Source organism: Podarcis gaigeae, assembly GCF_964106915.1.
Source record: "Podarcis gaigeae genome assembly, chromosome: 14".
NCBI classification, from domain to species: Eukaryota; Metazoa; Chordata; class Lepidosauria; order Squamata; family Lacertidae; genus Podarcis; species Podarcis gaigeae.
In genome coordinates this window covers 17,999,349-18,025,153 of record NC_139690.1, presented here as the reverse complement: position 1 = coordinate 18,025,153, position 25,805 = coordinate 17,999,349, and the positions used below count along the sequence as shown (strand labels likewise).

Genomic DNA, 25,805 nt, shown 5'->3' with positions numbered 1-25,805 from the left:
CAAGAAGAACACATGTTTAGAGAAGATTGGAAAATGTTTATTGAATACATGGAAAATAACTGTGTACAGCTGAAAACGCTGGCAGCATTAAGTTAAATTCAACAGTGTAAATAAGTTATGATGGATGTAATAATGGAACGCTGAATGGTATAGTTTCTGTAAAATATGCAGGGATTGTGAAATGAACCATGGAACGAGAAGAAGGGAAGTCATGGATATTTTAAGGATGTAAAAATGAGTACTTTAAATTGTAAAACAGAAAACTCTCTCTCTCTCTCTGTCTCTCTCTCTCCTTTTAGCCGCTCTGATAGGGTAGTGAAATGCTTAAAAGGGAATAATGCGTAGCAAATTATTTTATTTATGGAAAGTAGATAAAAGCTTCCAAATAAGTGTTCATATTATACATTTCTGACACTAACAATTCATAGACACTAAAAACACACAGACACACATGAGCTTGAGGGTGGGGTTTTAGATGCTCGAAGGAGGTGTGTTTGCTGACCAGGGATAGCTCAGTTTGGTAGAGAATGAGGCTCTTAATCTCAGGGTTGTAGCTTTGAGCCCCACATTTGGGCAAAATATCCCTGCATTGTAAGAGATTGGACTAGATGACCTTTGTAGTCCCTTCCAACCCTACAATTCTATGGTTCTATGTTTCTGTCAGCTAGGAGGAAATCACTGATTTGCCATTCATTTAAAGCCCCAACTGGGAATGTAAGTAGCCCAACCAAGTAAGGAAGGTTGTCTTTAGCTATGGTTCTTAAGGTCAAACAAGACATTATGTTAAGCATGTCAATGCATTTGGCAGGGCTGAGGAATGTGTGGCCCTCCAATGTTCATCATTCATGACCACTGACTGTGCTAGCTGCGGCTGATGGAACTTGGTGTCCAACAAAACTCAAGAGGGTAAGAATGGGGAGAAATTAAATTCAGTTCGCATTTAAAGGTTAACATGCCTTATTCACACTTTCCTAAACAACACGTGAGCCAAAACTAAGCCGTCCCTTGAGATTTGCACATCTGCAAACTTTGCTGTGTCGTTCTCCAGCCAATTAGAGTGTTCAAAAAATGCATGTGCTTGGGTAAAGTGGTCCTAGAAATGCATATGTTAGTGAAATTAGCTTACAAAAATGCATTATATTTGGGAAAATTCCTTGGCAGAAATGTGCATATTAGGCAAAAATCATGCATTTGTTAAGAGAAATTGGCCCTGAAATGCCGATTAATTTTCACAAGGTTTTTTTTTAAAAAAAGAAAAATTGAAAACTAATACGGAACTAAAAATCCCCCGAGAGAAATGAAATTGATAGAGTCACCCATCCCTACCAGAGGGTCACAGATTCCCCATTCCTGATTTAACATGTCTGGAGGTTTGTTTTGTTTGTTTGTTTGTTTTAAATACAAGATTAGGACTGTGACACAATGTGGAGTGATAACACATAACTCCTCAGGTTGTGGCCCTGATAAAAATTGTCAAAGCTATTTCTCTTCATCACTGGCTGAGGAATAGAAGGTTTGGAGGAGAATATTTTTTCTCTGGTGTGGGGAAATGGGTTACTAGCCTCACATACTGTGGTCCTTATCCTGATCACACACTCCTAGGGGTTGAGTCAGTTCCTCACCCCACAATGTTCTTTTTGAGGAGGTCAGGCTCTACCTGATATATTCTAATGTTATACAGCTTGCAAAGCCAGCAGGGGCAGTAGACTCAAGAGACTGAACAAGATATTAAGCAGAGGGTTTGGGCTATTGGCTTAGTCTTTCTTGAACGTGGTGCTATAGAGGCTTGTATGAGCCCTGGTGTACACAACCTGCGAACTGGGGCGGCACAGCCCTTCACTCAATCTCCTGCTGCCAGCCCAATTCTTGTAAGGGGAGAAGGCAGATTTGCGGGATCCTGCATACTCAGCTTCAAAGGCTGGGCTCCGAAGTTGGGAGGGGGCTGGCTGGGGAGGAAGGGGCTCATCAAGATTGAGGAAGGAGAGGGGATGATGACCTCGGCTAGACCGCCGAATTCCTAGGAGCTGATACGCCAGCCCCCTCTTCTCCTCCTCAGCATCTGTGCTCACAGGCTGGGTAGCTTCCTGGTCTTGACTTGATTCAGAATTAGCCACGGGCACGCTTGCAGTCTCCTCTTGCTTCACCGAGATCTTTGGAAGCTAAACCAGGGGTGGGAGAGAGTGGATATGGAAAGAGAGAAAGAGAGAGAGGTGTGAATTTTGGATGGGTAAACCCAGACCCTATAATTTTTCAGGAAATTCCTCCCAACTCAACCTTTGGAGATTGGTTTCTGCAGGATGGGTTCAAGCACTTACGACAGAACAAACATTCTTACTACTGGCAAAACCTATTGGTGTTTCGCAACTTTCTGACTAGTTGCAGGACCTTAGCGAGACCTAGCAGAGTACACGCAGAATCCATGGAAGCAATTGGCAACTTGGCTGCAGACAGGATAGATGAAGCAGGAACCAGGAACTTGTAGTTAGGTGTGTATTATATACAGTGGACTATTTACAGGAACGGGGACGCGGGTGGCGCGGTGGGTAAAACCTCAACGCCTAGGACTTGCCGATCGTCAGGTCGGCGGTTTGAATCCCTGCGGCGGGGTGCGCTCCCGTTGCTCGGTCCCAGCGCCTGCCAACCTAGCAGTTCGAAAGCACCCCTGGGTGCAAGTAGATAAATAGGGACCGCTTACTAGCGGGAAGGTAAATGGCGTTTCCGTGTGCTGCGCTGGCTCGCCAGATGCAGCTTGTCACGCTGGCCACGTGACCCGCAAGTGTCTTTGGACAGCGCTGGTCCCCGCCTCTTAAGCGAGATGGGCGCGCAACCCCAGAGTCGGACACGACTGGCCCGTACGGGCAGGGGTACCTTTACCTTTACCTTTATTTACAGGAACAGAACACAGATCTTTTGTTAGCTCTCTCATACACTACTCACAACTCCTACATTGACACACAGAACTCTAAACCTCTGAACGCTGAACTCCCAGTTAGTAGGCCATTAATTATCACTCCCTTGAGAGAGCTTCACCAATGAGGGAGTTGTCTCCATGTCTCTGTTATCACCAGGCAGACTTACTCCATCAGATTGCCTTCTGGCTATCTGCCAAACCTTAATTGACTCTGTGTGAGTAGCTGCACGTATACAGTTTCCCAACACTTACGATACTGGGGCACGCTACTGATGCCAACAACAGGTGTGGCCTCTGAGCAGGAGTGAGGAAGTGTGGCCCTCCAGATTTTGGTGGACTACAGCTCCTATCACCCTTGACCACTGGCCATGCTGACTGAGGCTGATGGGAGCTGAAGTACAACAAGATCTGTAGGGTACAGGTTCCCCACCACTGCTTTAGAGATCTCTGCAAAGGCTGCAGCCCACACAGATATAGGCCACATCCTACAGTTCAACTTTTGGCATTGTGCTGTATGTGCATGACCATTGCACCTGCATGAGCAGTGCCTTTCTGCCCAGTATGTCCCTGGCCCAAAGAGGGTGTGTGTGTGTCAGCAGCGTGGGAAAGACCCATTCAATGAGCTACATCCAGGTGGTTGTGGTATTTACATCCACATAGGGTAGAATCACAGGAAAGCTACTCCCATGTGGCCTGGGCACAGAGGGAAAAGACCTAAGGCAACCAGCAAGTCTGTGTCTGTGTGTATTTGTGTTTGTGAAAGAGAGATGGATGGAGAATGGTGACTATATCAATTTCAGTTTCTCATTCTTCAATTCAGTTCTCCATGTTACCACATCAATCTGTATTTTTTTAAACAAACAGAATTCCTCATGAAAATTTATCAGCATTTTCGCACAAATGTCTCCCCAAAGAATTTTTTGTACGCAATTTTGCCTAGTATACACATTTTGGCAAAGCAATTTCCCCTGATACGTTTTTGTACGTGTAATATACGCCATTGCTGTGTGCTATAGATGCATTTATCTGCATTTTTGTACCTATTACCTGGCTGGAGAGCTGCATTGCAACATTCGGAGGGTTTCAAACTTCAAATGATGGTTGTGTTTTGGTTCACACATTGCTTTGGAAAAATGCCAGTTAGAGGTAGGTCCACTTTGAAATGTGAAATGAATCGGATTTCGCCTCCCCATTCTAAATGACAAGCTAGTTTGTGCATAGGCAAATGGTTCATGAAAATTCAAGCTGCAACACCCCCCACTCCAATTACGCAGATCCAAACTCCAAATATGCCCACCACTCCACCTCTCATCCTACAGGAGGGAGATGTGACTTACAGGTACATAGGAGGAGAATGTTCCCAGCAGGTTGCCTGTGATATTATGAAAGGTCTCTTTCAACAGGTCCACTTTGTCTCCTGCCTCAGACATGGCCCTCTGTGGAGAAACCTGCAGAAGCTGCCCAGCCGCATTCCAGACAGTAGCAGGGGCATCCTTCACCCTTGAGGCAATGGAGAAGCACGACGTCTGCAGGTTCTGAGACACACTGCCCACCAAGCTCTGTGCCTCAACTTGCTTTGCTGTCTAGAAGCAGAAAATAAAGCCAAGGATCTTGGTTGAGCAAGCATGACTTTCCCATATGAGTACCCATGTCCACATCTGCACCATTCATTTGAAGTGGTTTCATATCACTTTAAATACTACTACTACTACTATATTGACACCCCACCCATCTGGCTGGGCCTCCTCAGCCACTCTGGGCAGCTCCCAACAGAATACTAAAAACACTATAAAACATCAAACATTAAAAACTTCCCTAAACAGGGCTGTTTTCAGATGTCTTCTAAAAGTCAGATAGTTGTTTATTTCCTTGACATCTGATGGGAGGGTGTTCCACAGGGTGGGCACCACTACCGAGAAGGCCCTCTGTCTGGTTCCCTGCAACCTCCCTTCTCACAGGGAGGGAACTGCCAGAAGGCTCCCAGAGGTGGACTTCAGTATCTGGGCTGTTTGATGGGGGTGGAGATGCTCCTTCTGGTATACTGGGCAGAGGCCATTTAGGGCTTTAAAAGTCAGCACCAACATTTTGAAATGTGCTCAGAAACATACTGGGAGCCAATGTAGGTCTTTCAGGACTGGTGTTATGTGGCCTCGGTGACCACTCCCAGTCACCAGTCTAGCTGCTGCGTTCTCGATTAGTTGTAGTTTCCGGGTCACCAGTTCCCCATAGAATCCTGGGAACTGTAGTTTGTTAAGGGTGCTAAGCATCGTTAGGTCTGGTTTGTGGAGCAATAGGACCAGAAGCAGGGTGAGCCTTATGTGAATCTGAGAACATCTTGGATCTGATGGATCCCAAACTCTACTGTACCCCTGACATAACCACAAGAAGGATGAAAAACTAGTGTCAACGGGACCCAGTTAGTATCAATGAGGATTTAAACTTCTTTTTTTTTAAGGCTGAACCAGGTCAGGGTGTGCTACAAATAAAATTATTCCCCTCACCAACTCTTTGCCCTGGCTGGTGTGATCTCACATACTTTAGGGGAAGTGATGGCTTCTCTCCCACAGAATCTCTCCCACCACTAGGGATGGAGAATTCTGGCAATTTTAATTTCTCTCAGTTTCACATTTTCCCAATATTACCATGTTTCTGCGGTAATTTGAAAATGTTCTAGCATTTCTGTGCAAACTTCTCTTGACCAACACATTTCTTAATTCTGTTTTGAGTAATATGCACATTTTTTCAAGCATTTCTTCGTGCTACAATGCATTCTTGTATGCTGTTTCCACTAACCTATGCATTTTTACACACGTTTCCGCTCAATATGTGCGTTTTTGTACATATTGGTTTGTTGTCAAACTGAATTGCAGAATTCGGAGCAGTACAAATTTAAAAGCATAACTGTGTGTCAGCTCACATCCTGGGTTTGCAGAAGGGTGAATTAGGTAGTTTTTCATTAAAATGCAAACAAAAATAAAATCACATTTCTCCCACATCCCAACCCTTCTGCTCCCAATACACAGTGGCACATTCAATTTTCTCTGGGTAAACATGTCAAATCAGAGCTCCATCAATTTAGGACAATGGAAAAATTGTAAAATTAAGTTTTCATGAAAGTCCCCAACACTGAACAGAGGTCATAATAGTAATAACATCAGAATTTCCAGGGTCTTTGATATAATCAAAGACCCCGTGTGTGGCTTTTTAATGCCATGTCCCCTTGGGAAAGAGCTCCCGCCATTTCCTTCCCCTGGCTGTTTGGATAGAGGATGAATTTCCTGTGGAAATTTGGCCTCTGGTTTGACTCCCCCAGTTGCACCCAATGGAGGAAAAAAGCAAAATGCCTGGCTACCTCAAACCCAAAACAGCTGGATTCAACAGGTTAACACCATTTATTTACATGCCAAAGCTAATCTCCTAAAAAGCTAACTCTGCTTCTCCAGTGCAGAACAGAACTCTGGTGGATATCATATATCTCCACATTTTAAGTTTTCTCTGTGAACACGGGAGTTTGAAAGATTTGGAAAGCTGCTCCCCTTTTGCATAAAACTAAAAACTACTCTTCTTTGTCCCTGAGGTTTTCTTTTAAGAAAGATGAAAGTCTTGGTGGGGAGTAATTATTCTATGTAAGGGTGGAAGGATCTGTTCATTTCAGCTCTCTAAGTTTCTCGTTTTCCCAACATTAAATTCAATCCACCACATATCTGCAGCATTTTGTGCTTAAAAATATTCCCCATGAAAACTCATTAGTATTTTAGTGCAAATTTATCTTAAACACATTTTTCTATGCGGTTTCCTACAGGCCCACCTGGACATGGCAAGGATTGAATCTGGGATGGTCTGCGTGCAAAGGATGGTTTCTGTCATTGATTTATGTTCCACACACGCACCAGGCACATAGTCTAAGAATAATGATTTCAAAAGTTGTACCTTTCTCGCAGTGTCATCTTTCTTGGTTTCCTCCTCTTTCTTTGGCACCTTCTGAACCTTCTTGCTTAGCCAGCCAGTTTCTGCGCTCTGAACACCAGTGATGATCTTCAGGACCTTCTTTGAGCTCTGTCGGGCCAAGACAACCTGCACAGAAGAAGATGGTGAAGAGTCCATGCGTTTCCAGGCCCAAAGAAGGCATGCGGATTAAAATTAATTGGACATGGGTGAGAAATGATTTCCTTGTCACTTTGGGCACCTCAAAGTCCAAATTTCAAAGGGTCTGTCAGACGCTGATGGTGGTTGCTCATGAGTAACCAGGCAGGACTCCGACCTGTCTTTTACAGGTTTTATTGTGAGTCCCATGGACTGCAAGAAGATCAAACCTATCCATTCTGAAGGAAATCAGCCCTGAGTGCTTACTGGAAGGACAGATCCTGAAGCGGAGGCTCCAATACTTTGGCCACCTCATGAAAAGAGAAGACTCCCTGGAAAAGACCCTGATGTTGGGAAAGATGGAGGGCCCAAGGAGAAGGGGACAACAGAGGACAAGATGGTTGGACAGTGTTCTCGAAACTACCAGCATGTGTTTGACCAAACTGCGGGAGGCAGTGGAAGACAGGAGTGCCTGGCGTGCTCTGGTCCATGGGGTCTCGAAGAGTTGGACACAACTAAACGACTAAACAATAACAATTGTGCAAACTATTTACAGTGCAGATCTACAAAGTTCATGCCATCTTAGTCACTTGCAGAATCCGGGAATGGCCCCTTCCGGCTTCTCCCCCAACATAAGAACTTTGGCACCCCAAGCCTCCTCCTCCCCTCCTTGCGTTTCACCCCTCTGCGCAAGCTGGGCGACGGAAGTGGTGTGCATCCCTCCTGGCCAGCCTGGCGAGGTGAGGCGCTGGGGCTCTCAGCAGCATCCTTGAGCCCTTTCCTCACTTGGCTGGCCCCTTCCCTCTCTTCTCCACTGGAGGTGTGGCTTTTCCCACCGCTGGAAGAGGACCTGCTCCTCAGGAGTTTCGGAGGCTCTCTGTATCCCAACAGCCCCCCTGCTTACCTCCCCTGTTCCGATGTCAGTCCCCTGACAGGGCCAGTGATTTCTATGTATTGGTGTAAGTGTAGAAATCAGAGAATCATAGAATTGTAGAGTTGGAAGCGACCACAAGGATCATCTAATCCAACCCTCTGCAATGAAGGAAAGTTGCCCAACATGGGACTCAAATTCATGGACCTGAGTCTCATGCTCTACCAACTGAGCTATCCCTGGCTGGCAAACACACCTCATTCAAGCATCTAGAACCCCATCATCAAGCTCAGGTGTCTCTCTGTGTTTTAACTGTCTATAAATTGTTAGAGTCACAAATGTATAAATTGAATACGAAGAGTTATTTTTATATTTGAAAGCTTTTATGTACTCATAATGAACACTTTCCATAAATAAAATAATTTGCTACACATTATTCACTTTTAAGCATTTCACTACCCCACCAGAGCAGCTAAAAGGAGTTGTTCCCCACCTCCCAGTATGACTCATGCTACAGGAAAAGGTCACCAGGTACAAAGGTTGGTGGTTAAGTACTGTATCTTATGTAGGAATACAATACACCTCACCTCAATAGGGAAAACATGTGCCCAGGTGACCGATGTTTTTGTGAACTTCAAGATCCCTCCTGCTCTCCCTTCTTAGAGTTCTTTATCTTTTAACCCAGCTTGGCTTGGGCAGCCCTTCAAACAGAAGACTCCTAAAAACATGCAGACCTTCAAATAGAGGAGTTTCCTCTATAAAGTAGGTCATGTGGCCACTCTACTTTATCTTCTCATCAACCTTGTAAAGTAGATTAGGCTAAGAGATAGCAAGTGACCTAAGTCCAGTGATTTTCCCCCTGGGGGTACGCATACCCCTAAACATGTTGTGAAGCTAACGGGAGAAGAAACTAAAAATGTTAAAAATTTTAGTTTCTTCTCTAGCACGGTGAATCATCTGTTCCATTGCTACCCCGTGTTGGATTGTAAAACTTGGCCAGATAATCCTCCTTTAACCTTTGGCGAAACAGAAATAATGAACTGGTGTGACAGATTTGGACTTCTTGTTAGATAAATCCTAAAGGGTTTTCGAGAGTACTTTTCAGAAAAGAAGATTCCATCACCTCTTATGCCTCTTTTAAACATAAACAAGAACACCCCAATTTCAACAAGTGAATGTGAATGTGGCTTCTCTCAGATGAATTTAATACTGACTCCAACAAGAGCTTCATTGCATTTAAACTCTGTAGCCAACTTAATGTTTATAAAACTGGTAGGCCCTCCTTTGAGCCTTCAAGTGTATGTAAATTCAAGGTTTTTGAAAGGACGACATCTGGCGACAGACACCAACAGCAAGCAGAGGAATCGGGAAGATGCTAGTGCACACAACCTCATGCCAATGTGGAAGTTACTGTGAGCTGGCAGCTGTGTAATATGAGGTAACACATGTTCTTTGTACTTTTGTCCATTTTCTGTATTTATTTTCCCTGATTTGAACTATAAAAAACCCCACTGCCTAAGCCCATCAACTGAGTGCGGCAGAGGGGCAAATTGAACCCAGGTTTCCCTCTTTGCAGTCCTAAACTACTACATCACATGAGCTCTCAAGAGTGAAAACACTCTTCAGAGTATTTGGTAGCTTCCTCCAGAAGCTGCACATGCAAATCCCAGCTCAAGGGAACCACAACATGTTCTGCTTAATCTTGGGCACCCAAGACATCTCTCTATATTGGGACTGGAGCCAGGAGGACCCAGTCCATGGGAGACATACATGGGGAGTGAGGGGAAAGAAGGTCTTGGGAGGGGAAGTAGCTATGTGATGGTTCCCAGGCACAAACTCAACAGGATGTTGGAAAGGAGGTACCAAGGGGGATAATTTGTGTGTCTTCCTCCTCCTGTTCAAAACCCATGCTCCCATGACTCCACGAGGGAGAGTTCATGGCTTTAGGAAGGATGTTAATCAAAGTCATGAATCAATACAGAGCCAGTTAAAAATAAACCAGCCTTTTCATCTTCATTTGTGAACCTAGTGCTCAGAGATAAAGTCTTTACTGGAGATCAGAACCCCACATTAAAAGGAAACACAGGAAACTATTATATAATCCTAAAAATAAATTATGAACAGAGTTAGGAATTGGCTTACTTAGGAACATAGGTCAAATTATTTGTCTATGTAGGCCAATAATGTAGTGCAATGGTTAGACCAAGGGTGGAGAAGCTAAGGCCCAGGGTCCCCAGGCCTCTCTATCAGGCCCTCAGAATCTCCTGATGTTACTCTTGCCAGAAAGCATCTCCAAAAGAGACCAAGGACCAAACTATGGCCCTTTGAACTGTGTGTGGATGGGTTATTTTGTTTGTTTGTTATTATGTTGCATATTTTTGTATTCTTATATTGTAAACCGTCCTGTGATACTAGGATGAGCAGTAAAATAACAACAACAACAACAACAACAACAACAATAATAATAATAATAATAATAATAATAATAATAATAATAGTAAGTTCTGAGTGGTTTGGTTCTTTCTTAAAGTTCCACGCTTGACATGCACCAGATGGGCTTCATGGCATTTCTGTTTACTTCTTGTCTGTTTACTTTATTTTTATGTTTCCAGTCCTCATGAGCACAGTGAGAGCATTAAGAACTGAGAAGGAAATATGGTCTAAAGAAACAAAGGCGTTACGATTTTTACGACTATGTCCTGACGATGGCTCGTTTAATTTTGGGCAGGGAATTCAAAAACGGTCCTAAAACAGTGGGAGCCATGGGGAAAGTTATTATGAGTGATGCTTAAAATAGAAAATGAATGTGTAGTTAAGCCCTAAATTAAACTATTACATGCTAAGCCCTAAATTAAACTTTTACGTGCTAATCCAGCACTTGGTACAACAGCCATGCTCATTTTAGCCAAGGGAATTCCAGGCAGAGACACTTACCAGACCTGGGATCCATGTTGCCAAATCCTGCCCTTTGTCTCTTACGTGCTGGATGTTTAGGGTGGTCTTTTTGTATGCACGGTGGAAAGCAGTAACAGCTAAAGATCTTATCCTCCCAAAGGTGCTCGACTCACACCTCCCCGGAGGCTTGTGTACTAGAGAAGAAAAATGTGGGGAGATGAGAATATACATGCAATCAAGGAGCAAGAGCAGCGATATTAGACAAAGAGGTTAAATGCCTCTGCACGTTCTAAGACATCAGAGCATCCCTACTAATAAACGGGAACCATGGTGGCGCTGTGGTCTAAACCACTGAGCCTCTTGGGCTTGCCAATTCGAAGGCTGGCGGTTCGAAACCCTGAGATGGGGTGAGCTCCCGTTGCTCTGTCCCAGCTCCTGCCAACCTAGCAGTTCAAAAGCACACCAGTGCAAGTAGATAAATAGGTACTGCTGCGGCAGGAAGGTAAACAGCATTTCCGTGTGCTCTGGCTTCGGTCATGGTGTCCCGTTGTGCCAGAAGCGGTTTCGTCATGCTGGCCACATGACCCAGAAAGCTGTCTGTGGACAAACGCCAGCTCCCTCGGCCTGAAAGCAAGATGAGCGCCACAACCCCATAGTCACCTTTGACTGGACTTAACCATCCAGGGGTCCTTTACCTACTAATAAACAGGCCAGGTTATAGGCAGCTGATGACTGAAAAACCCACATTCTCTTTTTAGTTCCATCTTTATAAATATAAGTAAGATAATCTCTCCTCTTTCTGCTTCAATTTTCTTTCAAGTAGCAGACTCAAGCCTGCTTTCTCAAAAATTAAATAGAATGGCAAGACAGTTTGGAGTGAGTATAAGCTACACCTTACATTTCCACAATAGCTGTCAAAGGTGACAGTTTTAAAGTAAGGTTAAAGAAATTTTAGGCTGCAATCCTACACACACTTTCTTCAGAATAAGTCCTATTGAACTTGAAAGAATTGACTTCTAGCTAGACATGCATAAGGTTGCATAGTTAACCAATCCATCAGACTAGTTTTAATGAACTGATCAATGAATGACATCTGCATAATCTTGCCCATTCATTAATTCCCCCAGCTTTTTAGGGCAGTTCACATAAAAACTGGCATAGGGCATACACTCTCATTCCCTCTAGCTCCCTTTGGACAATCTGTTTTTTGCACAAAGTTCCATAGTGGTTAGAATATGTCCATTCTTTACTGAGCATCCATCTTTATTTGTTTGCTTGGAAGTTCTACATCTTTCCATCAACAAATTGTTTATCTCACACTTTTTTTTAGTGCATTTACCAGTCACTTTCCTTCCTGCAAAAAGTCTGTTGTAGATGTTGTCAAAAGTGTATTTGTTGTGGCAGAGACCATAGTATTGTTTCAGAAAGTGTGAATTAGGTAGGTTCATCATTAAATGTGAATGGAAACAAAATTTATCCCGCATCCTTACTGTCACCCACAGTTTTAAAAACAACTCATGTTAAAAATAATTTAGATAATATGCTGCTGGTTAATCATGAATGTCTGTTTTGGTGTCCAGTTATAAGGGATTGTCTTGAAACCAATGATGTCCTTGTATTGGAAGAAAGGTTCCATTGTTTCTGTGGAGGTTCCCATCAGTGGAACATGGAGGGCGGCCATTTTTCCAGATTCACCCTCCCCTCTACAGCCCTATGCCAACTCCCATGATGCCCTGAAGGGTAAACTCCCCCTCTCTGGAGCAGGTTGGAGGAAAGGGGGGTGAAGGGGGGTGCAGAGGGGAGAATGAATATGCAAACATTGCCTGCCTTCCCCATTCTGCTGATAGGAGGTTCCACTAGAATCAAAGACCTTTACATCATCCAAGTGATAATATTGGACACAACTCCTAGTTTTTAATTAGTTTAAGGGTTTAATCCTTTACCTAATGACCTAATGACTTGCTGCTAAGAAGAAAAAATGGTGCATGTAATTTCAGCTAATAATACTCTGTCTGAATGGCCATTTTACCTCAGTTCTTTTTATTAATTTCAGATGGGACATGTTAAGCAATTTGCAGTATGAGTTTCTGTTAAAAAGAAATAATAAACTGTGGTTTGAATCCAAATAGTTCCATGAAGTACCCCGAGTACTGGAAACAGAAGCATCTCCACTGCCACCTTGTGGTAATTACTGAATTCCCATATGCGATGCGTAGTAGGAAAGGGCTGTAGCCCAGTGATAAGAGCATCTGCCTTGCATGCAGAAGATCTCCGGTTCAGTTCCTGACATCTACAGGTAGGGCTGGGAGACAGCCCTGCCTGAACCCCTAGTGAAAGTCGTTGCAAGCTAGGTGGACTTTCTAAACAGTAGAAAGCAGTTTTTTTGTTTCTATTTGGGGATTGGCAACATTGAGGAAGATGGGTAGACAATCCACCACAAATCCACCATCTCCGTTCTTGCAACAGCGGGGCTGCTTTGTTCTCTTTTGGCATATCTGCGACCTAACAACAGCTAGGGTTGCCATATGTCCTCTTTTTTCTAAGACATGTCCTCTTTTTCAGGGGCATGTAAAATGAGAATCATCCTAGTGATCCATAGTTCAAAGTAGAAGTTGGCAAACGCGTCCTCTTTTTTGCTCTTCAAAATAGGGCAACCCTATGACCCACCCACAAAATCAGGTACAGTGGTACCTCAGGTTACAAACACCTCAGGTTACAGACTCTGCTAACCTGGAAGTAGTACCTCGGCTTGAGAACTTTACCTCAGGATGGGATCAGAAATCATGCGGTGGCAGCAGGAGTCCCCATTAGCTAAAGTGGTACCTCAGATTAATAACAGTTTCAGGTTAAGAACGGACCTCCGGAACGAATTAAGTTCGTAACCATAGGTACCACTGCAATGGTACTAATCAGCGCTGGATTTAGAGTGGTGTAGACAGTTTCCCCACACAGGGCATTGCAAGTTGCAAGTCTGAGAAGATCTCTAATTGAGAAGATCTCAAATTTTGGCTTGGCACAGGGCGCCGTATTACGAAAGATTACCAAAGTCTGTCCCGGTACTAACTAACCTGACTCGTGCTCAGCTTTTGGTAAGAAGAAGTCCACCAGCTTCTCCAGTTTGCCAATGGCCGCGTCTACTCCAGCTTCAGCCAGCTGGCTCACTCGACTGGTCCTGGCATATTCTGCTGCGTCCCTCAAGCTACCCTTGGGCTGCTTGCAGCTTTTGACACCCAGTCCCATGACTCGGTCCAAGGTGTGCATAACTGAGCGCATAGCACTTTGCATGTAAGTTACGATGGAGTCCTTTAGATCAGATGTAACCTAAAGCAGAAGGAGATAACAGAGAAAGAAGAATGTTATTTTACTTTTTTTAAAAAGGGTGCTTACCTGTCTGTCACTATAATGTTTCAGGGCAGGTTACAACAACATAATGTATACTGTTATGAAATCAAATAAAACTATTACAGTTATAAAGGTAAAACACAGAACTCTTATAATGGCCGAAACACAACAGAATAGATTCAACTGAAGAAGTGCATCCCAGATCTACACACATGCAAGATTAAAACAAAGAAAGAATTAGTACAGAAACAACAAGTAAAGATTTAAGGGGGAGAGGCAAGGAACTGGGAGACCTCATTTGTTTTTGCTTTTGCTGTATCAGATATTGCTAAGAATACAGGCAGGAATTGAAAACTAGATAGCTGAGGGAGAAGGAGAAAGAATTAAATTGGAAGATGTGAAGTTCAAGATTAGATATAAGGGTTGAAATGTGAATTGGAATATAAAGCAGTAAATAGGAAATTATAGGGACAGAACTACCTAAAATGTATAGAAACTTATTCATGTACGCAATTACAGTGGCAAGAATGTTACTTGTCCCCAGATGGAAAGAAGCAGAAGTCCCAGCAAAGGAAGAATGGATACAAAAACTTATGGAATATGCAAAAATGGCAAAACTTACCAGAATAAGAAGAAATCAAGATAACAATTTTTTATATACAAAAGAATGGAAATTGTTTACAGTATTGAATATTTAAATTATAAACCGATAAAAAATTGGCAGGATTATTGTAATAACCTGCAGTTTTATAAGAGTATATATTTAAGAAGATGAACAAATGAGTAAATCAAGTCACCGTATTTTTCACTCTATTAGACGCACCGCCCGCAAAAGCCAGGGATAGCCACGCGAAGCCTCCGCAGGGCAGCGGGATGAAGCTAGGCAGAAGCTAGAACAACTAGAGGGAGCACTGCACAGCGCTCCCTGTAGCTGTTCTGGCTTCGCAGGCTGCCCCAGAGCTGCTCAGGAGCATAGGGCATCTGAGCCCAGCCTGCCTGCTGCTCCCAGGGCTGGAGGGGGAAGCCTGGGTTTCCCCTGCCAGCCCCAACGAGCAGCTCAGGAGCGTGCCACACTCCGGCAATTTAGTTCCAGGGGCCCCACATTCACTCCATAAGACGCACAGACATTTCCTCTTAGTTTTTAAAAGGAAAAAAGTGAGTCTTACGTAGCAAAAAATATGGTAATTTGGATATGCAGAAAGTATTAAAAACAAATTTAAGGAACTGCAGAAAGAGGGGGAAGTCAAGTTTTGAAATGTCAAAATAATTGTAAATGTATAAAACGAGTGAAATGTATAAACTTGAAAAGTATAAACAAACAAACAAATAAGAATGGGGGAAAAAGCAGTAAATAGGGAGAAGTAGGGACACATCTAGGAAGAAGAATGGGAGGTCATCATATTTGGGGGGAAAATGTAGTAAATTTGATGTAATTTGGTATTGATTGGTTAAAATTTGGAGAATGAATAAAAACCATTTGGCAAAAAAAGAACTGGGTCGTGCATAACAAAATATCTTAACTGTCAAAGTCTGGACAAAGAGGTGCATCTTAACAACATTTGAATGAGCTGGCTTTCTACATTTTTACCTATACTTTAGGCCTCATCCAGCAAAGCAGTCTCATAACTTACTTTCTCCACTGGCTGGTTGAGGGCAGGAATCTTCTGTTCCAAATGGTCCAGACCTCGACAAGTCAGGATGTTGGCTGCTGCAACTGAATCAAAGAGGATACAGATACTAACACAGTTCTAGGGCAGAGCCAGGCAGAAGGAGCAAGCTGTAAATTGTTTGATTCAATCAGTCCATGCAGAACACACATGCAGAACGATTTCCAAACAAGCCAGATTCCAAGTCCAACATCCAAATTCTCCATCTCTGCATCATACCCTCCAACATTTCTCCAATGAAAACAGGGACGTCCCATTCCATAAAGATAATTTTACTGTTTACACCCCACACATCTTACTGGGTTGCCCCAGCTACTCCCTGCAGCTTCCAGCATATATAAAAACGTAATAAAACATTTAACATTTAAAAACACCTTCCCTATATAGGATTGCCTTGAGATGGCTTGGGAGTTGAATAACTCCATACCTTCCAACATGTCTCCAATGAAAATAGAGACATCCTAAGAAAACCTGGGATATTCCGGGATCAAATCAGAAACTGGGACATCCCTGGAAAATAGGAACATTTGGAGGGTCTGTTGCATACTGTGAATAGGAGGCTTTTGTTTGACTGGGGTGCCTGGGTATAATTGCTATATCTCATAAAGGTAAAGGGACCCCTGACCATTAGGTTCAGTCGTGGCCGACTCTGGGGTTGCGGCAGTCATCTCGCTTTACTGGCCGAGGGAGCCGGCGTACAGCTTCTGGGTCATGTGGCCAGCATGTGGCGAACCAGAGCAGCGCACGGAAATGCCGTTTACCTTCCCGCCAGAGAGGTACCTATTTATCTACTTGCACTTTGACGTCCTTTCGGACTGCTAGGTTGGCAGGAGCAGGGACCGAGCAACAGGAGCTCACCCCGTTGCGGGGATTCGAACCACCGACCTTCTGATCAGCAAGTCCTAGGCTCTGTGGTTTAACCCACAGCGCCACCCGCGTCCCTTCCTATATCTCATACTTGCATGTTAAAGTTGAAAGCACAAAGCAGGTGTGTGTGTTGTAGTTGGACGGAGACCCTGCACACAATTCCTCATTCCCAGGGTCTTCCTTCCACATCCTCAGAGCTATATAAGAAACATGTGGCAGAGAAGCCATCTTTGTTTTATCATGTGTTTTCCTGGTTCATGTACAAAGCAAGGTGGCAGGGGAAGATCTAATTTTATAATGAATAGAGGGAAGTGAAAAGCACAATCCTTCTGCTCTGCTGCCTGACCTTCCATAACACATTTCCTCCAAAAGCATTATAGCTGAGCCAACAGAGCCGGTACAGAGCTGGCCCTATCATTAGGTACAGAGGGGCAAATGCCTCTGGCTGCTGATTTTGGGAGTCATGAAAGGAGAGAAATGTTTATTTCATTTAGCATTTGTGTGTGTTTTAGTGTCAGACATGTGGAGAGGTGCTTGTGGGACATTTTCCCTCAAAAGAAACTTAGCTGAAACTTATGCACCTTGATTTGAGCAGATGTTTGTCTGCGCACATGTGTATCACTGCTTCTCTAACCCAGGCAGCAAAATTTGTGGGCTTGCTGCCCTTAGTTACAGTGGAGGAAGCTACTCCCTCACCATTGTGGAAACTGGATTCAACTGCCATTCCTGTTGGCTTCTGTCATGGCACCATATTTCCCTTTCCCTGGCCTTGTCATGGTGAACCCACACAGGATTTTGTGGTCCCATTATCCGCCTGAGAATGTATGGGGCCAATCCAGGCCAGGAATTAAACAAATGCACTTGTTTCCTTTGTGTCATTTCCATCCCTCAAACAATACAGTATTTACATAAGGGATGGGGAACACTTTTCTGCCTGAGGGCCAAGTTCCCTCCAGGGTAACCTTCCAAGGGCCACATCCTGGTGGTGGAAAAGGCCAGAAGCAAAAATGGGTGATGATGTGAATGTAAATTTCACCTTTGTAAAAGGTAAAGGGACCCCTGACCATTAGGTCCAGTCGTGGCCGTCTCTGGGGTTGTGGCGCTCATCTCGCTTTATTGGCCAAGGGAGCCGGCGTACAGCTTCCGGGTCATGTGGCCAGCATGACTAAGCCACTTCTGGCGAACCAGAGTAGCGCACGGAAACGCCGTTTACCTTCCCGCCAGAGCGGTACCTATTTATCTACTTGCACTTTGACGTGCTTTCGAACTGCTAGGTTGGCAGGAGCAGGGACCGAGCAACGGGAGCTCACCCTGTCGTGGGGATTCGAACCACTGACCTTCTGATCAGCAAGTCCTAGGCTCTGTGGTTTAACCCACAGCACCACCCGCGTCCCTTCCCCCTTTGTACAGCAGGGCTAGTTTCTACACCCAACCATACACTCCTCTCCATCCTCTACCCAACCAAGCAAGGGGTGTTAGAAAGGTTCAAGGCCAAATGACAGCCAGGCAAGAAGCGTCAGGGTGCAAAGCTGTGGGTGTGGCTGAGGGAGAGTTCCAGGGGCCAGATAGAGATGCCTGGAGAGCCACATTTGCCCCCCCCAGGCCAGAGATCCCCCACTTTTGACTTACGTTGAGGTTCCAGCTTCTTTACCACAGGCTTCACGCTCGATGCAGCTATGGAGCCGGCATTCTGGAGGCCTCGCTCATAAGCCCCGCACACGGACGCCATCAGGGGATGAACTTCTTTGGTGACGGAATATGCCTTCTGGAGGTTGCTGCATGCTGAATTGACCACCGGTAGGTGCAAGACCCTCTGCAATGCACTATTATTTCCCTGTTGGGGAAGGAAGGTAAGGGACTAAGACTGGGAAGGCTTCCAGGTTCAGTTCCTCAAACACTCATCCTGGCCTACCTCACAGGGTTGTTGTGAAGCAGTCATATACTCTGCTTGGAGAAAAGGCAGTAAATATAGTATTGACCTGAATATAAGCCTCATTCCTCCCCAAATTCCAACCGTGAAAAGTTAAAGTGCGGCTTATATTTGCGACCTTGATGTATGCATCCAGGAGCGCTGGGCAAACAGTGCCAGGAGCTCAGCAAAGCGGCGCCCGCCCCGCATGTAGTCTCCCATCCTTTCCCCCAAGGCCGGGAAGGGAGAGAGCGAGGAAGGGGAAAGGCCGCCGGCAACACAGCATGGCTCCCGCCACCCCAAGTATGCAGCCAGGAGCAGCAATGAATAAAGTGGCTTCTATTTGGGTATTATTATTTTTCTCTCTCTCCCCCTCCCTTAATTTGTGGCTTATATTCGGGTGCGGCTTATATTTGGGCCAATACAGTAAACACAATGAATGAATGAATGAATGAATGTAGAAGGTTGAGGGCAGTTTAAAAGGTAAAGGTAAAGGGACCCCATTAACTCCAGTCGTGGCCGACTCTGGGGTTGTGGCACTCATCTCGCTTAATTGGCCGAGGGAGCTGGCTTACAGCTTCTGGCTCATGTGGCCAGCAGGACTAAGCCGCTTCTGACAAATCAGAGCAGCACACGGAAACGCTGTATACCTTCCCGCTGGAGTGGTACCTATTTATCTACTTGCATTTTGACATGCTTTTGAACTGGTAGGTTGGCAGGAGCAGGGACCGAGCAACGGGAGCTCTCGCCGTCGCAGGGATTCGAACCGCCAACCTTCTGATCGGCAAGTCCTAGGCTCTGTGGTTTAACCCACAGTGCCACCTGCGTCTGAGGGCAGTTTAGGAACAACAATTGTCCCACAAGTGACTGGAGCTTTGTCAGGCCAGCAGCAACATTTGTGGAAGCTGCTTCAATCAGTCTGCAGACTTTGAAAGTTCAAGGTTGCTTCTGAAGGAGCCTGTGTTTCAAAATGCACTGAGCCGTCATAAATCCTCTCACTTTAGGGAACAAGTTTCTCCGTCTTGATTTCTGCCCACGCACTTACCTTAGGGGTTCCGTTCTGCATTAGCTGCTTGCTTTTGGCTGCCATCATTGCATTAGCCTGTAAACTAAAGTGCAAAGAACAAATTAATCCGCAGCGCATAGGCAAGAGATTCTTCCCGTGTGGTTTCTTAGGAAGCCCTCAGAAGAGTCTAAGCTTGTACAATCCTGGAACTTCAACCCTGACACAGGAAAAGCGGCTTTGGGTGCCAGGACTCAATAAGGAAAACAGCTGTCTTGGGGATCTTTACATATAATTACACATGCAATAAACGTGCAATTATCCCTCAAACAATGTGGGAAACACAGTTTATTTTTTTCTCATGCTCTCAAGACACATTACATTTGCATTAAGAAATTTAAAGTCGCAGTTATTCCCTGTTAATAGAATCAAAAGCAGCCCTTGGGGAGGGACAGGTTTGTTCATTTCTTTCTTTTTAAAAATAAATATATATAGCTTTACTTATTTCCAATATATAACAACAATTACAAAACACATACATTTTAATTCTACCTTAATAGATGTATTTTTTGCAACCATTACTTGCACTGCAAAATACAGAGCAGTGAGAACGCTGAAGGAAAGCTGTGTTTCGTTTTGCATGTTATTTCAATAAGTGAAATGCAATGCAAAGCGAATAAAAAATTCTCACCCATTCCTGCTCACAATTTTTGCTTCCTTCCTGAATTTTGATACAATCAACATTTTACCTTTCTTTTCTTTTTTTAACCACTCAGTGCTGAATTTGTGACAGGCTAAGTTCTCAAACATCTTTTTATTTTATTTTAGTTGAATATCTAAATAAAAAGATGCATCTGAGCATAGGAAAGTAAGACGATTCTGCTGGATCAGACCGCAGCCACATATGGTCCAGTATCCTGTTTTCATAGTGGACCACCAGATGCCTCTGGGGAGCCTGAAAAGATTGCAGCCTTAATCTACATGGCTCCAGGAAAGAGTCTCCAGAAGTCACATATATCAGCATCTTCACTATATAGGAGTCTTTTTGCAATAACTAAATTAGAACGTTACTCACCGGCTTCACAAGTCAAACCGCCTTTAGCAAGGTGCCAGAAGTGGAGAACGTGCAGCAGTGCTGTCTCAACTCTGGCAGAGACAAGTCTTGCCCCAGACAGTAACTCAAGCAAGCCCCACCTTCCAGCTAATAGGGTCAGGGGTCTTGCCAAGCTGCTGTGGAAATTGGGCAAAAGAGCCTCCTTGGATTCTGTAAAACTCAGGCGGATGCCCGAAACATTGCCCAACTGTGATCTTCAAATGGCCAATTCTGCAAGAGGCAAATCACACAACCAAAGGGACAAATTATATCCCTTTGGGTCAGAGTCTCCAGATCTTCAGAAAGCACCTAAACATTTTTTTAAAAAATCAGGTGCTTTCAGGGGGGTGCGCTGCCAGTTTCCCTTCTGGGATATCTTTTTGTCTCTGGCTTCCTTGCTTAAAAAGTGCTTAAGTTAATGTGTACATTTTTGGTTACATTCCATAAGCACCTGAAGCTCAAATTGCATTCTAATTGTGCCTTGTAATATATCAACGGCTGACAGTGTGATTATGAATATATGTAGGAGTAGTAAGAGCTGAATTACCGTATTTTTCGCTCTATAAGACGCACCAGACCACAAGACGCACCTAGTTTTTGGAGGAGGAAAACAAGAAAAAAAATATTCTGAATCTCAGAAGCCAGAACAGCAAGAGGGATCGCTGCGCAGTGAAAGCAGCTGTTCTGGCTTCTGGGATAGCTGCGCAGCCTGCATTTGCTCCATAAGATGCACACACATTTCCCCTTACTTTTTGGGAGGGAAAAAGTGAGTCTTATAGAGCAAAAAATACGGTATATTGCTGCTGTTGTGCACAGGGGTAGGCAATGCATAAGGCAAGGTGAAACCATTTGCTTCAGGCGGCGGATCTGAGCCCTGCTCTTGCTGTTGGGCTGCCAGCCCTGCTGGGGATTCATCCAAACCAGGCATAGGCAAACTCAGCCCTCCAGATGTTTTGGGACTACAATTTCCATGATTCCTGACCACTGGTCCTCTTAGCTAGGGATGATGGGATGACATCCTGTGTGCCCTGGGTACTTATGGAGTAGTTGGGAGATGAGGCTAATATGAATAGTATAGGCACTGGAGAAAATAATAATAATAATTTATTCCCTGCCCATCTGGCTGGGTTTCCCCAGCAACTCTGGGCGGCTTCCAACAAAATATTAAAAATACAATAAAACATCAGATGCTAAAAACTTCCCTAAACAAAGCTGTCTTCAGAAGCACATGCTCTAGCCAGTGTTTCTATTTGTATACCACTTTAAACAGCCATGGCTTCTTCCCTCTCAAAATCCTGGGGAATGTAGTTTGCTCCAGGTTCTGAGAACTGGTAGGAAGACCTCCTACTGCCCTCCTATAGCTCCAGTTCCCAGAGTTTCCTGGGGAAATGGATTGTTAAATCACACTGCAAATGGTAGCTCTGAGAGAATAGGGGTATCTTACCAGTTCTCCAGAATCCATAACGAACTACAGTCCCCAGTTTTTTGCAGGGAAGCCAAAACTGTTTCAAGTGGTATGATATTGCTTTAAATGCATAGTGCAGATGGGACCCTAAATCACCACCAGTGGTCTCAGACCAAGCAATTTGGCAACAGGGCCTAGACTTTATTTCCAGCGTCAACTGGCCCTTCAAACCAGCCCGTGTCTCTGCATGGCTTTCTCCTCCTCCTCCTCCTCCTCCCTCAAATCCATTGTTGCCACAAATATAGGTGAAGAAGCAAAGCTGCTGCAACCAAGTGGAAATTATTTCCTTAGGTCTGGGAATTAATCATTCCTCTCCGCAGACAGAAGTCCAAAGTGCAGCAGTTGCTCCCCAACAGTGGGCTGGGTTCTTGGCACTCTGCTTGGCATAGATGACTTGAGAGAAAAAAAGAGAGAGAGATACCAGCCACCATCCCACAGCACAAGTGCTCCTTGTCCTAGACTGAAATGGGGTTAAATCAGACCACTTGGTTTTCAGCCCAACGAAACACATGCATAGAAAGAAAATGCACAGCACCCCTAACTCCTGCCTTTGCAGTTGAACTTGCAGGTGAAGCAAGTACAGTGGTACCTCGGGTTACATACACTTCAGGTTACAGACTCCGCTAACCCAGAAATAGTGCTTCAGGTTAAGAACTTTGCTTCAGGATGAGAATAGAAATCGTGCTCTGGCAGCACAGCAGCAGCAGGAGGCCCCGTTAGCTAAAGTGGTGTTTCAGGTTAAGAACAGTTTCAGGTTAAGAACGGACCTCCGGAACAAATTAAGTACTTAACCCGAGGTACCACTGTAGCACCTATTCGCCACCTTGTTACACTTTCACACTCCCACCCATAGACCCACACAGGATAGCTATTTCCAGTGCTTTTTTTAGGGGGTGGGAAGAGACTCAAGGGTATGCATACCCTAAAACATTGTGTGAATCTTTGTTCTTTTGTCCATTCTCTGTACAGCGATACCTTGGTTTACAACCGTAATCTGTTCCGGAGGTCTGGTTGTAAACCAAAACAGGTTGTAACCCAAGGTGCACTTTCGCCAATGGGGCCTCCCCCTAAAAAAATAAAAATGGCTTGCAATCCAAAAAATAGGTTGTAATCCAAAAAAAGGGACACACACTTCAGGGTTTGATGTGGTTGTAACCCAAAATGGCTGCAAACCAAGGTACCACTGTATTTATTCCCTCCGATTTGAACTATAAAATGGTGATTTTCTTGAGTCAAAATGAGAGTACCCCTAAACATTTCTTTAAAGAAAAAAAGAAAGCGCACTGGCTATTTCTGATTTAAAATAGCTACCATAAGATCAAAGCGTTGTGGGTGATTGTATCTTTAGGACTGCCATTAAGGAAGTGTCAAGTGCAGGGTTGAGGGCTCCTGTTCAGCATTTCTGCCAGCCCTGCCCATTTCCTCCCTCTTGTTATTCCATTCCCATTGAACCGTTGGTCAGTATTGTATGGCCATTGAGCATTCTCAGCCCTCCATGGGCTGCTTCTTCATCTTTTGGAGTGTGGGGAGGGGTTGTACCCTTAATCTTTTCCCCTGAAGATGCTCTGCATTTCAGAGTTCACCAGGGCAAGCTGTCACCTCTCTCTCGTTTCTCCCTTTTGGCTAAAATCCTGTCAGACAACCGGCTGCAAAACCGGGAAAGTACAAATGGCAGGCAAATGGATAAAATAAACTAGGGGCTGAAAACAAAATTGATTCTGGGCTCAATATGGTTCAGAACATGTCCTTCCTCAGGGAGACATTTGGGACTGGAATAAATTTCATGCCAAGCAGATGGGAATTACCTCTTCACTGTCTGTCTCTCCTTGCCTACAATTCTGCCAGTGCTCGCCAGCTAAGTTTACAGGAACACCAGAAGAAGCTGCAGGTCTCAGCCAGGGAGTTTTATCCCAACCCTACCCAGAGAAAGGGATGCGGGTGGCGCTGTGGGTTAAACCACAGAGCCTAGGACTTGCCGATCAGAAGGTCGGTGGTTTGAATCCTCGCGACAAGGTGAGCTCCCGTTGCTTGGTCCCTACTCCTGCCAACCTAGCAGTTTGAAAGCACATCAAAGTGCAAGTAGACAAATAGGTACCGCTCCGGCAGGAAGGTTCTCCAGAAGTGGCTTAGTCATGCTGGCCACATGACCCGGAAGCTGTACGCCGGCTCCCTCGGCCAATAAAGCGAGATGAGCGCCGCAACCCCAGAGTCGGTCACGACTGGACCTAATGGTCAGGGGTCCCTTTACCTTTACCTGGAGGTACTGGGGATTGAACCTGCAACCTTCTGCATGCAAGGCAGACGCTCTTCTACTGAGCCATGGTCCTTTCATGTGAAGGGAACTATTCAAATGAATGATGTGCTGCTTCTTTCCCATCCAACATGCAAACACTGGCTGTTATACCGTTCTCTTGTTCTGTTTGAGACAAGAGCAGAACACTTGATTGACTCATCTTATTGTACAACACTGCCGTCCTACACATTCTTGCCTGCAATTAGGTCTGTGAGATGGATGAAGTGAGACCTGCTAAACTCAAATAGTGGAATATAAACAGCTGAAGAATAGGCTTTAAAATTCAAGAGCTTCACAGGAGCGCTGCTAGGTGCCACGTCACGGTTTATCAATGAAGCTGCAGAACACTTAGGATGGGGAACCTGTGGCCCCTCCAGATGTTGCTGGACTCCAACTCCCATCAGACCCAGCAAACATGGTCATTGGTCAGCTGTGATGGAAGTTGTAGTTCAAGAACATCTGGAAGACCACAGGTTCTCCATCCCTGTTCCAAGGCCTGAATTCATAGGGGTGAGCTGGTGCTTAAACCACATTTTACCACCTAAAGTAGCCTTACACAACTTTGGGTCCCCAGATCTTGTTGGACTACAACTCCCATCATCTGTAGCTAGCAGGACCAGTGGGGAGGGATGATGGGAGTTGTAGTCCAACAAGATCTGGGAACTCAAGGTTGAGAAAGGCGGACCTACATTATTCAGTTCCAACCACCTTTGAATGTATGTTGCAAAGCTGAAAGAAGGCTGAAATGTCCTCTAAGATGGTTTTACAAGAAGCAATAAAAAATTGGAAGCAGCAGGGGATCTGCTTTTTGATGTGACAATCTGGAGACTGACAGACATCTTGCTGAATCGGATTGTTCTTGAGAGATTCCACAGGAATTCATTCCTCTTAAGGTCTGGTTAGGCTGCAAAGCCAGCAGCCGGGTGAAGTTTTATAGCTGAACAGTGAAGTACACATTGCAAGGCTCCATTCTTGTATTCCCTTTTTAGAAAGGAACAAACACCAATTTCTCTATCAGTGACTTTTTTCACCTACCATGTGCAAACCAAACACAAGACTCAAATTCAAACTCAGAATTTTGCAATTGCTTTTCTTTTTTTTCTGGAAAAAATGAAAGTACAGTATAGCAGCTTTTATTCCAGATAATGTGATATTCAAGGTGATGGGTGCTCTTTAAAATTCATGTTATTAAACTTGTTAGTTGCTCATTGCAGAAAAAGGTCACAAAGCAACTTACAACATATTCAAAATATTAGCATAAGTTAAAATCTCTTATAATATAAACACCGTTAAAAAATTCCCAATATGCAAGATTAAAAGGCACCAAGAAAAGGATTCCACCCTGTCCCAAGTCATACAAATATGGCTTAATTTCATAGCTTTTAGTCTCTTGAGGGCCACGGGCC

General features: G+C 44.4%; 1 protein-coding gene and 1 long non-coding RNA gene across 4 annotated transcripts in view; one reads left to right on the top strand and one right to left on the bottom strand.

Moving 5' to 3' along the window:
• The window catches only part of LOC310831850, a 65,573-nt gene that overhangs the window by 254 nt on the left and 39,514 nt on the right, over positions 1-25,805 (top strand). The gene's annotated exons all lie outside the window — the stretch shown is intronic.
• On the bottom strand, positions 16-22,269 carry PLIN1 (perilipin 1). Of its 3 annotated transcripts, none has more exons than XM_083712732.1 (9): positions 22,086-22,269; positions 19,591-19,654; positions 18,266-18,470; positions 15,734-15,816; positions 13,829-14,081; positions 10,800-10,954; positions 6,842-6,985; positions 4,249-4,494; positions 16-2,159 (listed from the first exon to the last, which is right to left on the bottom strand). In XM_083712732.1, exons 2-9 carry the CDS (start codon positions 19,636-19,638, stop codon positions 1,755-1,757), a joined length of 1,539 nt encoding a protein of 512 aa, XP_083568858.1. In that variant the 5' UTR covers positions 19,639-19,654; positions 22,086-22,269; the 3' UTR covers positions 16-1,754. The 3 variants fall into 3 exon arrangements, with proteins under 3 accessions (XP_083568858.1, XP_083568857.1, XP_083568859.1); XM_083712731.1 differs by lacking the exon at positions 22,086-22,269 and adding an exon at positions 20,624-20,821; XM_083712733.1 differs by lacking the exons at positions 4,249-4,494; positions 22,086-22,269 and adding an exon at positions 20,624-20,823.

Bases quoted from the DNA above. Each gene is read 5' to 3' on its own strand.
- PLIN1 (XM_083712732.1), bottom strand. From the start codon at position 19,638: ATGATGGCAGCCAAAAGCAAGCAGCTAATGCAGAACGGAACCCCTAAG. The intron at 15,817-18,265 runs GTAAGTCAAAAG...TCTTTGATTCAG, and splicing joins AAAGAAGCTGGAACCTCAAC to TTGCAGCAGCCAACATCCTG. The intron at 4,495-6,841 runs GTACAACTTTTG...TTCTGCTTCTAG, and splicing joins AAGATGACACTGCGAGAAAG to ACAGCAAAGCAAGTTGAGGC.